The sequence below is a fragment of the Chenopodium album genome, chromosome 25, assembly GCF_948465745.1.
Source record: "Chenopodium album chromosome 25, dcCheAlbu1.1, whole genome shotgun sequence".
NCBI lineage: Eukaryota > Viridiplantae > Streptophyta > Magnoliopsida > Caryophyllales > Amaranthaceae > Chenopodium > Chenopodium album.
In genome coordinates this window covers 11,298,875-11,312,354 of record NC_137858.1, presented here as the reverse complement: position 1 = coordinate 11,312,354, position 13,480 = coordinate 11,298,875, and the positions used below count along the sequence as shown (strand labels likewise).

The 13,480-nt window shown below is 36.2% G+C and overlaps 1 protein-coding gene and 1 non-coding gene across 2 annotated transcripts; one reads left to right on the top strand and one right to left on the bottom strand.

Annotated features, from left to right (window-relative positions):
• The first annotated feature begins 2,365 nt into the window (after nt 1-2,365).
• On the top strand, nt 2,366-9,436 carry LOC145613672 (heat shock 70 kDa protein 18-like). The gene is made up of 4 exons (XM_081668756.1): nt 2,366-2,594; nt 3,945-4,936; nt 6,401-6,617; nt 7,797-9,436. Exons 1-4 carry the CDS (start codon nt 2,378-2,380, stop codon nt 9,434-9,436), a joined length of 3,066 nt encoding a protein of 1,021 aa, XP_081524882.1. The 5' UTR covers nt 2,366-2,377.
• Nucleotides 9,437-12,888: 3,452 nt separating this feature from the next.
• LOC145615745 (small nucleolar RNA R71) lies at nt 12,889-12,995 on the bottom strand. Its single transcript, XR_014107338.1, has one exon. It is a non-coding gene; the product is annotated as a small nucleolar RNA R71 (small nucleolar RNA).
• Nucleotides 12,996-13,480: the final 485 nt, after the last annotated feature.

Here is a 13,480-nt window from a genome sequence, read left to right as displayed (position 1 = left end):
GTATACGCTTATTATCTAGTACTCGTATGGTTTTATCGATGTCGATTATTATCTGTTAATTGTATTTTGTTCAATGTTATGAACATATTAGACTAGTTTGTTCAATTTATGAGGAAAGATAGTATTAGGGGTGTTCAAAAATATCCGATCCAAAAATTCGATGATCCGATTCGAAATTTCGGATATCCGATCCGGTTTTTAAGGTTTCGGATATTTCGGATCGGATATGGATCGAAATTTGTCCGAGAATTTTAACTACCCGATCCGAAAACCCGACTATCCGACCCGAAATCCGGATATCTGGTCCTAAAATTCAGATAACCGAAAATTTCGGATCGTAATTTCTCCGATCCGAAAATTTCGGATATCCGAATTTTCAGATCGGATCGGATATCCGACATTGAACAGCGCTAGATAGTATACGCTTTTTTTTTTCAAATATGAGGGAAATATAATAGACTGTTTTGTTCAATATACTTGGAAAAGTCTAATAGCATTTGTTCAATATATCCGAAAATATCTTTTTATTTCACACAACTTGCACAGAAATGAGCTCAAAAACAAAATAAAAGCAAAAAAGTTTAATCCATCGTGCAATGTCAAATAATGATTCATTTTTTAGAATGGAAAAAATAAGGAAAAAAGGGGTTAAGTAAACTTAGGTTGCGTTTAGCACACCCCAAATTCTAATGTAGTCTTTTGACTACCATTTTTTTTTTAAATGGACGGTTGAGATTATTTGCCTTTTAATTTATTTTTAAAGCATGTTCTCTTCAGTATGATTTCAATTCAGTTCAACTCCAATCATTTTAGCTCCAATCAGTTCTGTTCAGTTTAGTTCAGTTCATCTCCTAATTTCTTGCTCTCATAAAATATTTATTTTAGCTATATTCAGTTCAGTTTAATTCAGCTCAATTCAATAAATCAGAATAGGCCCTTATTTAGTGATTTTAATTGCAAACTCATTTTTTTTTAGAAAAAATTATTTTATGTATATTAAAATCTTGAAAATATAAAAAATAATTTCTAGAAGATAAAAATATATTTAAAATAATTAGAAAAATATTTTTAATTAAAATTACTAATTCAAAATAAATAAAAAAAAACAAATAATTTCAGCCGTCCCATCCATTTTAGAAAATTGTGGTAGTCAAAAGTACTAAGACTACATTAGAATCATCTGTTTTCTAAGAGCATCAATGGCAAGCTACATGCCTTGTAGCTTGCTTTGTCACATCATTTTTTTAAGCTAAACATTTTTGAGTAACAATGTGTTTTCAATAGTAAACTACAACTAACATCTTATAGTTTGCAAACTTTATTTATTTAATTTTTTTTTAAAAATAATTGTATATTTTCAATCAAGGATGTAGCTTGTTTGAGCTATATTTGCTTAACTTTTTGTTCATTGATGATAATCCATTCTATTCTATTCATGAAGCATACAAAAATAACAAAATATAATTCTTTCCAACAAAAAACCAAACAACTTTAGAATAGTATAAAATTTAAAAATCCATAACTTTTAGTATGAGATTCCAAACCAATTCAATCATATCTGATAAACCAAATAACCCTTTAGTGGATTACACATTACACAATATTCTCTAATCATATGCTCCCTCTGTTTTTTTTTATGTGCATCAGTTTGATCGGCACATTTGCCGAGACGTTACTTTGACCATTAATATCTTTAATTGTGCATTAGTAAAAATTATAACAAAATTATATTATGAAACTAGACATCATGACAAATCTAATGATATATTATATAATAACATTTATTTATTTTTTGGAGGTGAAAAAATTAAGTCAACCATGGTATGTGAATAGTGCAATTGTCAAAGTGATGCATATAAAAAAAAAAACAGAGGGAGTATCAATTGGATGTTGCTGTAGTGGTGATTATACTTGATAGGGGATATGTATTCGATCCCAGACAAAAACAATTGGGAGGGGAATTGAACCTAACTACCCAGAACTGATCCCAAGTTAGGATTAGCATAAAGGGTGAACTAGTAGAATACCAAAAAAAATAAAAAAAATAATCTCTAATCATATAATACTAGTTCTTAAAAAAAATAATAAAATAAAAAAAAAATTAAAAAAAAAATAAATAAAATCTAGACCTAGTTTTGGGATAAAATTAGAGATTCAGAAAAGTCCAACTCATTTTCCATATCAATCTTCCAAATCCCGCACAAATCTAAATTACATTGGGAATTTCAAGAGTCACCAAATTTAAAATTAAAAAAAAAACTAGAGTAAATTTTTTTACACATACTCCAAACTCTACTTCGGAATTCTCTGCAATTTTCTCTAAATTCACTCAATCTCTCTTCATATTTTCCGGCAGTTTGTTGATAATTTAGCAAAGATGGGAGTGAAAGAGGTAGAATGGCCGGCAATAGGAATCGATCTCGGAACCACTTATTCATGCTTAGGAGTTTGGAATCACAACCGTGTCGAAATCATCACCAATGATCAGGGTAACAGAACGACGCCGTCTTGGGTTGCCTTCACTGAAACTGAACGTCTTATTGGTGATGCTGCTAAAAATCAAGTTTCAAGAAACCCTACTAGCACTATCTTTGGTTTGTTCTTCTTTTTTTTTTTTTTTTTTTTTTTTTTTTTTTTTTTTTTCTCGTTGTTTAATTATAATCGCAACAATTCGACTTTTGCATTACTCGAATATATGGGACTTTTGCTAAAGTATAAATAAAGAAGTATGTGTATTATGCAATTCCATGAATGAATGAATATATATATGGGTCTTGAATTTGTCAAAATTATGATTTTTTTTTTTTTTTTTTTTTTTTTGGGTAATGCTATATGTAGCCCTAAGGGCTATATGTAAGCATTAAATATACTCTTGGAAATTGTATAAAATTAGGAATTCATGACAAAAACACGCGTAAATCAGTGTAATTAGTGTTTATATTTTCATGGTTTCTCAACTTTTTACAATTTTCAAGTGTAAATTTAATGCTTATATGTAGCCCTAAGGGCTATGTATAGCATTTTCCTTTTTTTTTTTTTTTTTTTTTTTTTTTTTCTGTATTCAAGAATCAGGATGACTAAATTTGTTCATTAGTCTAACTTTGATCAGTTGATTAATTGACAATTAAGGGTTTAGATGCGTCATATAATACAAGTATAGGTTGTTATGTCAGTCAATTTGTTCATTAAATTTTGACCACATAATACTACTAGTATATATGGAAAAATAAATTAATGTATCTTGCTAGATGCGTCATACCAGGGAGTATTATAATTTTGAACTTTTTTATACTAGGTGAAAAAACAAATGAGACAAACATTGAAGTATCTCATGGTGAATTATGTACTTGGTGATTTGGTATTACAAGAGGAGGAAGCCCCAGTTTCTCACCGAATTCGTTTCTCATGGGGGCATTTTTGTGAATAAATCAACAACTTTTTCAACTTTATTCAACTGTGGAGCCCACAATATTGAAAAAGTTGTTGATTTATTCACGAAAATGTCCTCATGAGAAACAAATTTTGTTTCTCACCATGAGAAACAGGGAATTTCCCTTACAAGAGTAGGCAGATATTTAAAGTTTTTGTTCTGTACATTCACTTTGAAGCTGAATAATGGAGTATTATTTGCTTGGTGTATTAATTATAATGATGATTATATTCAGTTCTGATGTTGAACACTGTCGAGTTTTGATCTGGGCTTACTTTGAACATATACCTTTCTCGTTTGGCCTGGCATTATTCTGTTTTCGAGTCTTTTTTACGAGTTTGCTTATGGTGCATTGGTACTACTATTGAGTGTTAAGAGGAGGCCTATTGTATGCTGTGCTTTCAGTCTTGTATCTAATTGGGTTTTGAAAGACTTCAAAAATATTTTTATCTTTTACTTCTAAGTTCTAATTGGCCGTTTTTACATTGTATGGTGCATCCTAATTAACTTACAGATGCAAAGAGGCTTCTTGGTAGGAGGTATAATGATGAAAGTGTTCAGAATGACATGAAGTTATGGCCTTTTAAAGTCGTTGCTGGTCCTGATTGTGATGAAGATCAAAAGCCATTGATTGCAGTGACATACAAAGGTGAAGAGAAGAAATTTGCTGCAGAGGAGATTTCATCAATGATCCTTAGGAAGATGAAAGAAACTGCGGAGGCCTATCTTAGCACACCTGTACACAATGCTGTTATCACTGTACCTGCCTACTTCAATGATTCTCAGCGCCAAGCAACTAAAGATGCTGGTTTCATTGCTGGACTCAATGTGTTGCACATCATCAATGAACCTACAGCTGCTGCCATAGCCTATGGTCTTGACAAGAACTCAAGTAGCTCCACGAAGAATGTGTTGGTTTTCGATCTTGGAGGTGGGACTTTTGATGTGTCGTTAGTCTCAATCGAAAAGGATTTGTTTGAAGTGAGAGCCGTAGGTGGAGATACTCACCTTGGTGGGGGTGATTTCGACAACAGATTGGTTAGTAACTTGGTGGAGGAGTTTAGGAGGAAGCACAACAAAGACATAAGTGAGAAGCCTAAGTGTCTTGGGAGATTAAGAGCTGCTGTTGAGAGAGCTAAAAGGGAATTATCCTCAACTACTCAAACAACTATTGAGATCGATTGCCTCCTCGAAGGCATTGATTTTGTGTCAACCATAACCCGTGCTCGATTTGAGAAGTTGAACATAGATTTATTTAAGAAGTGTGTGGACCTTGTTGACAAGTGTTTGAAGGATGCTAAGATGGAAAAGAGTGATGTGGATGAGGTTGTGCTTGTTGGCGGGTCTACCCGTATCCCCAAGATCCAGCAGATGCTGCTGGACTTCTTCGATGGTAAGGAGCTTTGTAAAGGCATCAATCCTGATGAAGCTGTTGCATCTGGAGCAGCTATTCATGCAGGGGTCCTGTGCAATGTAATTGATATCCCTGGCAAAGATATGGTTCTTGTCGACGTTATTCCTCTCTCGCTTGGTGTAGAAGTAGGAGGTGGCTATATGTCTGTTGTTATTCCAAGAAACACAACCATCCCTGTCAAACAGCAGCGCGTCTATGGAGCTGTATCAACAAAGAATGAAGAGCCCTCCCCTGTTTTAGAAATTGCAGTGTACGAGGGTGAGAGACCGAAAGTTGAAAACAACAATTACTTGGGAGTTTTTGAGCTTTCTGGCATCAAAACATCTTCCAAAGGTTCTACATTGATAAATGTTTGCTTTGAGATTGATAAAAATGGAATTCTGAATGTGTCAGCTGAGGACACAACCTCTGGGAGTAGGAGCGAAATCACAATCACCAACCGTAGCAGGCTGTCAACAGAAGAGGTAGAGAAGATGATGAAGGAGGCTGAAGAGTACAACGCTCAGGATAAGGATCATGAGAAGATGGTTAAAGCTAAGAACGCGCTGGAGGACTATGCCAATGAGATGTCAGAAATGTTGAGTGATTGTGGGAAGAATATTGCAGCCGAGGATCAAGAGAAGATGACGGGTGCCATTGAGGAAACATTGCAGTGGCTAGACTGGAATTCTAAGCACATTTACGAGGCTTCAACGTATATGGACAAACTCGAAGAACTTCAGAGTATTTGCAAGCCTATTGTTTCAAAACTGGGTTGAACTAATGGATGAACCAGTTCTTTATTGCCTAGTAAAACTGTGGTGAAGTCTTTTTTTCATTTAGATTAAGATGTGAATTATGAAGTATTTTTCTTTGGTTGTTGAGCTTTTTAAAGATTATTTTTTGATTGAGATTCCCAGATTATTAGTATTGCAAAATACAATCCATTTAGTTTTAATTTGTGTGTTCATGTTTTTTGGACTTTGGAGTAGGTTGTTGATGATATTCTGTTTTTTTTTTCCTCAAGCAAACTTGGAAGAGTGAAACAAAAACAAGGAGGAAAATCAGGTTAATCATCATCACTGTAGAGCCCTTTTTTTTAAATTAATGATTTTTTTAAATTAATGATTTATTTACGAAAATATATTGTTTATCTAAAAGATAAACTTGTATTTTCTCATAAACAAGATACAGAGTAGTTGATTGCTTGACTTTATCCAAATACAATAAAATATAAAAATCTGTATAATTATGTTAGATAGTACAATATTATTTCAAAAAAAAAAAAAAAATGTTAGATAATAATAGTACAATATTATCTTGTGAAGGTTTAGGCTGTTTACAATGTTTAGGTCTTTTAGAAGTTAGGCTGATAATATAGATTCGAGACCATTAGCAATCTTCTATTTAATTTTAAATTTTGATTATTTATCTTCTTACAATTTTACCTTCACTAACTTTGCCGTCAGCCTTTATATTTAACCGGCACAAATTTAAAGCTTGAATTTCATTCATCCTAAGTTATTCTGCTGCCTCTCTCTCTGTAATTTTATGTTTTGATAGACAGGAGAATGAAGGGTAAAGTAGGAGAGCCGGAGTGGCCGGTGATAGGAATCGATCTTGGTACAACATACTCATGTGTTGCTGTTTGGCGTGATAATCGTGTCGAAGTCATAACTAACGATCAGGGTAACCGTACAACACCGTCTTGGGTTGCTTTCAATGACTCCGAACGCCTTATTGGTGAAGCTGCCAACAACCAATTCTTTATCAACCCTACCAATACTATCTTCGGTTTATCCCTAACTCTCTTATTTTCTTATCTTGCTCAATTTAGTACTAAATACAACAGAGTACTCGATCAATTTAGCTAATTACTAAGTAATAACTTTCTTATTTAACACTTGATTTAGCACTTGTTATCTAATACTATAGTATTTTGAATTGATGAGCAATAAAGATTTAATTTTGTTATCGAGTAGAAAGTAATCCCGGCCCTATGTTCACTTTTGTTTGCCCCAATTTTGCTTTTAGTTAAAATACGAATTTACTTTAGGTCATCACCTTACTTTTGCTAATATGGTTTGATTAATCTGAACTGATTTTTTCTAATCTGATTTGAAATAAGTATAATAATAAGATGCTTGAATAAGATGAATTAAACATAACCTAAATCCCACTAATATTTGCGGATTATATGTTTGTATGGTGTATGAGATATTTGAATATATGTTTGCATGGTTTAATTTATACCTAATTAATGAATAGTTTTTGTCGAAGGGGATTAATGCCCTCTACTTAAATTTACGTTTATAAAATTTAGACTTTTGATTTTCAATTTTCACAGTCCAATCCATGTTTTTTAAAGATAATGTGAAGCAAAAATTGTAGTATAGACTACAGAGTTTGTGTTACTTCGTATGATTCTTTAGGGATTTTAGTCATTTTACCTTTTACGTGGGCAGGTTTGGACCTGTCAATATGCATCAATTGCCATTTGATAATTTCTATTAAGTCTATTTTAAGTTTGCTACTACTAAATTTTTTTGTAAAGATGTTCCCTAACTCCTAAGGGATATGTTCTTTAAGTTACATAAGTTAATTCTTTCGTTACATCAACATTTTGTTGACCAAAAAGTTAGAATTGTAATAAGCTCCAAAAACTTATACGTGTTAAGATCACTGCAACTAAACTTCTAGCTTGTACTCATTATTTTATTGTTATTCCTTGCTTCTATAATGAATGAATTATGCCATGTTTAAAAATCTCATAAGTCAAAAGATATCAGCTTCAGAAATTAAAATTCAGGCCATTCTCAAATTGCTTAGTGAATCGGAGTGAACTTTTGCACATGTTCATCATTGTTAGCCAAGTCTTTTGTACCATAAGTTTATTATATAATTATGAATAATGCTTTGCCTGATTATGTGTTTCATCCTTAAACACCTTCTCTACATGTTGATCAATGACAGATACAAAAAGGCTTATTGGTAGAAGATTCAGTGACGAAACTGTACAAAATGACATGAAGTTATGGCCATTTAAGGTAATAGCTAGTACTGCTTCAGATAAGCCGATGATTGTGGTCACTTACAAGAATGAAGAGAAGAGATTTACTCCAGAGGAAGTGTCTTCAATGGTTCTGACAAAGATGAAAGATATTGCTGAGGCTTTCGTGGGCATCTCAGTGAAAAATGCTGTTGTGACAGTTCCAGCATACTTCAATGATTCCCAACGTCAGGCAACTAAAGATGCAGGAACCATTGCAGGGCTCAATGTGGTTCGTATCATCAACGAGCCAACAGCTGCTGCCATGGCTTATGGGCTTGACACAAAAGCTACTAGAAGCAATGCTGCTTCGAAAAATGTTTTAATTTTTGACTTGGGTGGTGGGACATTTGATGTTTCCTTGGTGAGCATTGTAAAGGGTGAATTTAAAGTCAGGGCTATAAATGGAGATACTCACCTTGGCGGTGTGGATTTTGACAACCGGCTAGTAAGTAGTCTCATCGAGGAGTTTAAAAGGAAGCACAAAAAAGATATCAGTAAGAATGTTAAGGCTATTGGAAGATTGAGGGCAGCTTCAGAGAGAGCCAAAAGAACACTTTCATCGACTGCTCAAACTAGTATTGAAATAGACTGCCTTTTTGAAGGAATTGATTTTACATCAACCTTAAGTCGTGCACGTTTTGAGAAGCTGAACTTGGATTTGTTTAAGAAATGTGTGGAGATTGTCGAAAAGTGCTTACTAGATGCCAAGATGGAAAAGCATGAAGTTGATGATATTGTCCTTGTAGGAGGTTCTACCAGAATTCCGAAAGTTGAGCAATTGTTGCAAGGGTTTTTCGATGGGAAGAAATTGAATAAAGGTATTAACCCAGACGAGGCTGTTGCCTATGGTGCTGCTATCCATGCTGCCAATTTGAGTGGTGTCATTAGTAGCAACAAGGATTTGGTTCTTGTGGACGTTACACCTTTATCGCTTGGTCTTGAGAATTATGATGGTGGCATGTATGTTGTGATTCCGAGGAATACACCCGTTCCAGTAAACATAACCAAAGAGCGTGCAACTGTATCTGATAATCAGACCGATGTGATGTTCCGTGTGTTTGAGGGTGAAAGACTCATTGCAGAAGAAAATAATTTTTTAGGCGAGTTTAGCATTAATGGATTTCCTCCGAAACCAAAAACAGAGACCAGATTTGATGTCACATTTAATATTGACGTTAATGGCATTCTTAACTTGTATGCAAGGGAAAGAGGCACCGGAAAGAGCAACCACCTCACCATTCTCAATAACAAAGGGCGGCTTTCAAGCGTTGAGATAGAGACGATGTTAAAAGAGGCTGAAAAATACAAGGCGCAAGATGAAGAACATAAGAAGGCAGTGCAAGCTAAGAATGCACTAGAGAGCTACATGAACAATGTGTGGGATGCGTTAGACAATGATGTGAAGATCAAAAATCGGTCCGAGGAGGAGGAAAAGATCATGAAGAAAGCCCTTGAGGAGACGTCACAATGGCTGGAATGTAGTCCTGTTCATGCTAAGGCTTCCGAATATGAGCAAAAGCTGAAGGAGCTGGAGAGCATTTGCGTGACAGTTGGTTATTAAAGCTTGGACATAACATGATAACAGCAAATTAGAACTTTCAATTTTATGAACTGCTACTTGAAATTTGAAGTATGCTATATGGATTAGACCTTTTTTTTGTTAGTTCTTTGTAGCTAGAAGATCGAACATTTTCCATGTTTTCAGAAGTTTTTTAGTATGAAAAATTTGTCACCTATGGAGCTTGATAATCTTTGGAACTGTCCTGTTGTGATCTCAATATAATTTTGTTTCATTCTTCTAATTTCTCAACGGTAACCCCCAATTTTTGCTACGCCCCAATGGTGACCTCTCCTTTTTTTAATTATACAAAATGACCTTTGTTAAAAATTCCATCTCACTTATGACATTAATGAGAGTTAATTAATTAAAAAAAAACTAACTATGGTTAGCTTTGAAAAAAACAAACTTAAAAAAATAAAATAAAAAGGAAAACACCAACCCAGCTAGCCCCACCACCAGTTTACCACCTCCTGCCAGCGTCCAGGGTTCCCCGTTCCCCCCGCCGGCGACGCTACCCCAGCCCCACCATTACCCAGAACCCAAACCCCGTCGACGACATACCCCAACCCCACCATTACCCAGAACCCAAACCCCGTTGACCCTCCATCTCTTTCCTCTTTTCACCGCAACCACCATTTTCGCATTGACAATCCAATTGAAAATCCATTATCAAATTAAGCTCCGAAAATCACATAAAATACTTCTAGCATAAGAAAATCAACAAAATGGCTCTTTTTCTATAAAATTTCATAATTATAGTAATAAAAATCAATAGTTCAATAATCCACCTTAGAAAAACCCCAATTTGAAATAATAAATCAACGATAATTGATAGCATGCTATTTTGTATGATTATAGAGTGGTTTTTAACGTTGAATATGTGAGGTATTGATGCCTTAGTTCATTATTCACTCTATTTTTATGCAATTTTTGTGTATCCTATGCTTCACGGGTTGTTAGTGTTTTTGTTGAGATTTTAGGTCCAAAGACGACCAATTGAAGCCTATGGATGATGAACCAAGGTTAGAAGCAAGAAGATGATGGAAAGAAGCCAAGGAAAAGGAGTCAAGTCAAGAATAAAGAGAGATGTGCAGTGGAGAGGCCTTTCCATAGAGTGGCGCGGCCTCTCCCTAGGAGCGGCCTCTCCAGGACAGTGGAGAGGCCTCTCCACCCCGCTGCTGTAGCTACTGCCAAACTTGGCAGTTTCAAGGATTTTGTGAGGAGAGGCCTCTCCAACTTTATGCCGCGGCCTCTCCACCTGGAGCGGCCTCTCCACCTATTTGGAGAGGCCTCTCCACCTCGTTGCTGAACTTCCTGCCTCACTTGGCAGTTTTGAAAGAAAAAGTGAGGAGAGGCCTCTCCAACATTATGCCGCGGCCTCTCCACCTTTTTGGAGAGGCCTCTCCACCCTGCTACGGAGCATTCTGCCCCAATTTTCCCCAGTTTGGAGCGGCCTCTCCAAGACTTGGAGCGGCCTCTCCAGACTTTGGAGCGGCCTCTCCAGACCTTGGAGAGGCCTCTCCCGACGGGTTCCGCAAACTTTCTATTGCGGAGTTTACTATGAAATTGGGGATTATAAATAGCTTTAAGGGGCTCATTTGTATATCTTCTTCCTTCTTAACTCCCTTTAGACTTCTTAGGCCCTTAGTTTTTCTAAACCCTCTTTAATTAGATTAGTTTTCCTCAAAACTCAATCTTTGTAAGAATTATTTGAAGTTTGTTCTATCAATTTCAACAACAATTATTCTCAATCTTGAAGCATCAATTAGTAATCTCTTTCTCTCTCCTTTGCTATTTAATTTTCTGATTTTATCTTTTTATTAATCTTAGTTCTTGCTTAATCTTTGTTAATTGTTCTTGCATGTCCAACCATCCTTGTTTAATCTCTCTCCTAGTTTAATTGAATTCATGTTAACCCAAGATTTAATTGTTAGATTGTTTTTCACCATGAGTAGTGAGTAGTTAATTAGCTAGGGGTTGGGTGAAGACCCAACCAAGCCATGGGTTGATTGTTAATTGTGCTTGCATGTTCATTTTGGGTTGATGATTGATTGTTAAAGAATTGGTTAATTGCATGTGTAATTGGATGGCCACTTATTGCTCATGTATTCACTTCTATGCTTGTATTGAGAGATGGAGTCTAGTTGCGAGTCTTTTCTTAAATGATTATGCTAAATTCCTCTTGATTACGGTTCCTTGTTTGATCGATGTGGTAGTCTTAGTTGCAACAATTAGGTGAGAAATCCCAATTGTTTGTGCCTTAATGCTTTCTTGGACCGATCGAAAGACAAACCCGAGTTAGTAGTCTACTTCTCATTGTTAAGACTTGGTTGGCCTATCTTGTTAGTTGAGTTTGGTTTAGGAATGCTTAGTGTTGTGGCTTCGAAAGAAGGCAATGTTGAGTGCCCTCTCTATCACCCAATTTGTGTTCATGCTTGCCTATTGTTTTGATCCATTGGTTTAGTTAGTGTCGACTCCCATTTCCCCCTAGTGTTTGTCTCCATAAAAGTTATCTAATCAAAAGCCCCAATTTGTGACCGAACTAGATTGCAACCGTTTCATATTCTCGGTGTACTTACCCATTCCCTGTGGATACGATCCTCTACTTACCCTAGACTTGTCTTAGGTTGGTTTAGGTAGAAATATTGTTTGGTTTGAGGGTGATCGTCCAACGACCGATTATTCCCCTCTACCAAAATGGCGCCGTTGCCGGGGAATGGCGTTAAGCATTGAGTTACTTATGAGATATGTGAGACTAGTTCATTTGTATAGCTTTATTTTTTTTTCTTTGTTTTCTTTGACTAACCTACTAATCTCCCATCTAGTCTTCTTTGTTTATGCCCAAACGCAGCAATAGGACACTTCCTCTTGTGCCGTTGAATCTCGAGCTTGAAAAGGTAGTAAGGGCAAATCGAAGAGAAAAGAGGGCGAAAGCTAGTGGTGCCACATCAAGTGAGCCACAAGTGGTAGTTGAGTCCGATCAATCTAGTTCTAGTGAGACTAGTGGAGAAACCATTCCACTAGAGTCACCAAGGACAAATTCTCCAACTTCTCCACCTCTTCACCAATTTGAGATGGCTCTTCCAAATAAGACTTTGAGAGAATTTGGTGTTCCTCCTCCGTATCAAGAAGCAAGTGGGATTGTTACTCCCACTACCGAAGCAAATAATTTCGAGATAAGGCCCGCCCTTATCACCTTGATAGAGGGTCATCAATTCTCCGGGGCAAAGCATGAAGATCCCATTGCACATCTCAAGCAATTCACACGGTATTGTAGCACCGTGAAGGCAAATGGGGTGACTCCGGAGTACATTCTCTTAAGCATGTTCAAAGTCTCTTTAACGGGCAAGGCAAGTGATTGGCTTGATAGATTGCCTCCAAACTCATTGAATACTTGGAATGAGGTGACTTCGGCATTCCTTGGGAGGTTCATACCTCTTGGGAAAACGGCGGAGTTGAGGTCCAAGATATCTAACTTCCAACAAGAGCCCGACGAATCCCTCTATGATGCTTGGGAGAGATTCAAGAGCTACCAACAACAATGCCCCCACCATGGCATGGAATATTGGCTCTTGCTCCATGGGTTTTATAGAGGTCTCTTGAGATCGGACCGCATACTCTTGTATGGAGCATCGGGAGGACCTATCATGAACAAGCCACCCACGGAGGCACTAAAGATCATTGAGGATGTAGTTCAAAACTACACCGATTGGAGCCCCGATGAGAAAAGCACTTCCAAGAAAGGAGGAAAGTATGAGGTAAATGCTATAAACATGATTAATTCAAAATTAAATGCTTTATCTTATAAGTTTGATCAATTGCAATCCTCTTCTCTATCCCCTTCCCCACGCCAAAATTTACATGCATCTAGTTCTTTAAATGATAACATGTCAATACAAATGATGTCTTGTGATGCTTGTGGAAGTGATGATCATGTGACTTCGGAATGCTATTTGCTAAATGATGCATGTTCCCCTTCCCCTTCCATGGAACAAGTGAATGCAATCAACAATGGTCAAACCAATCCTAGGTATGACCCTTATT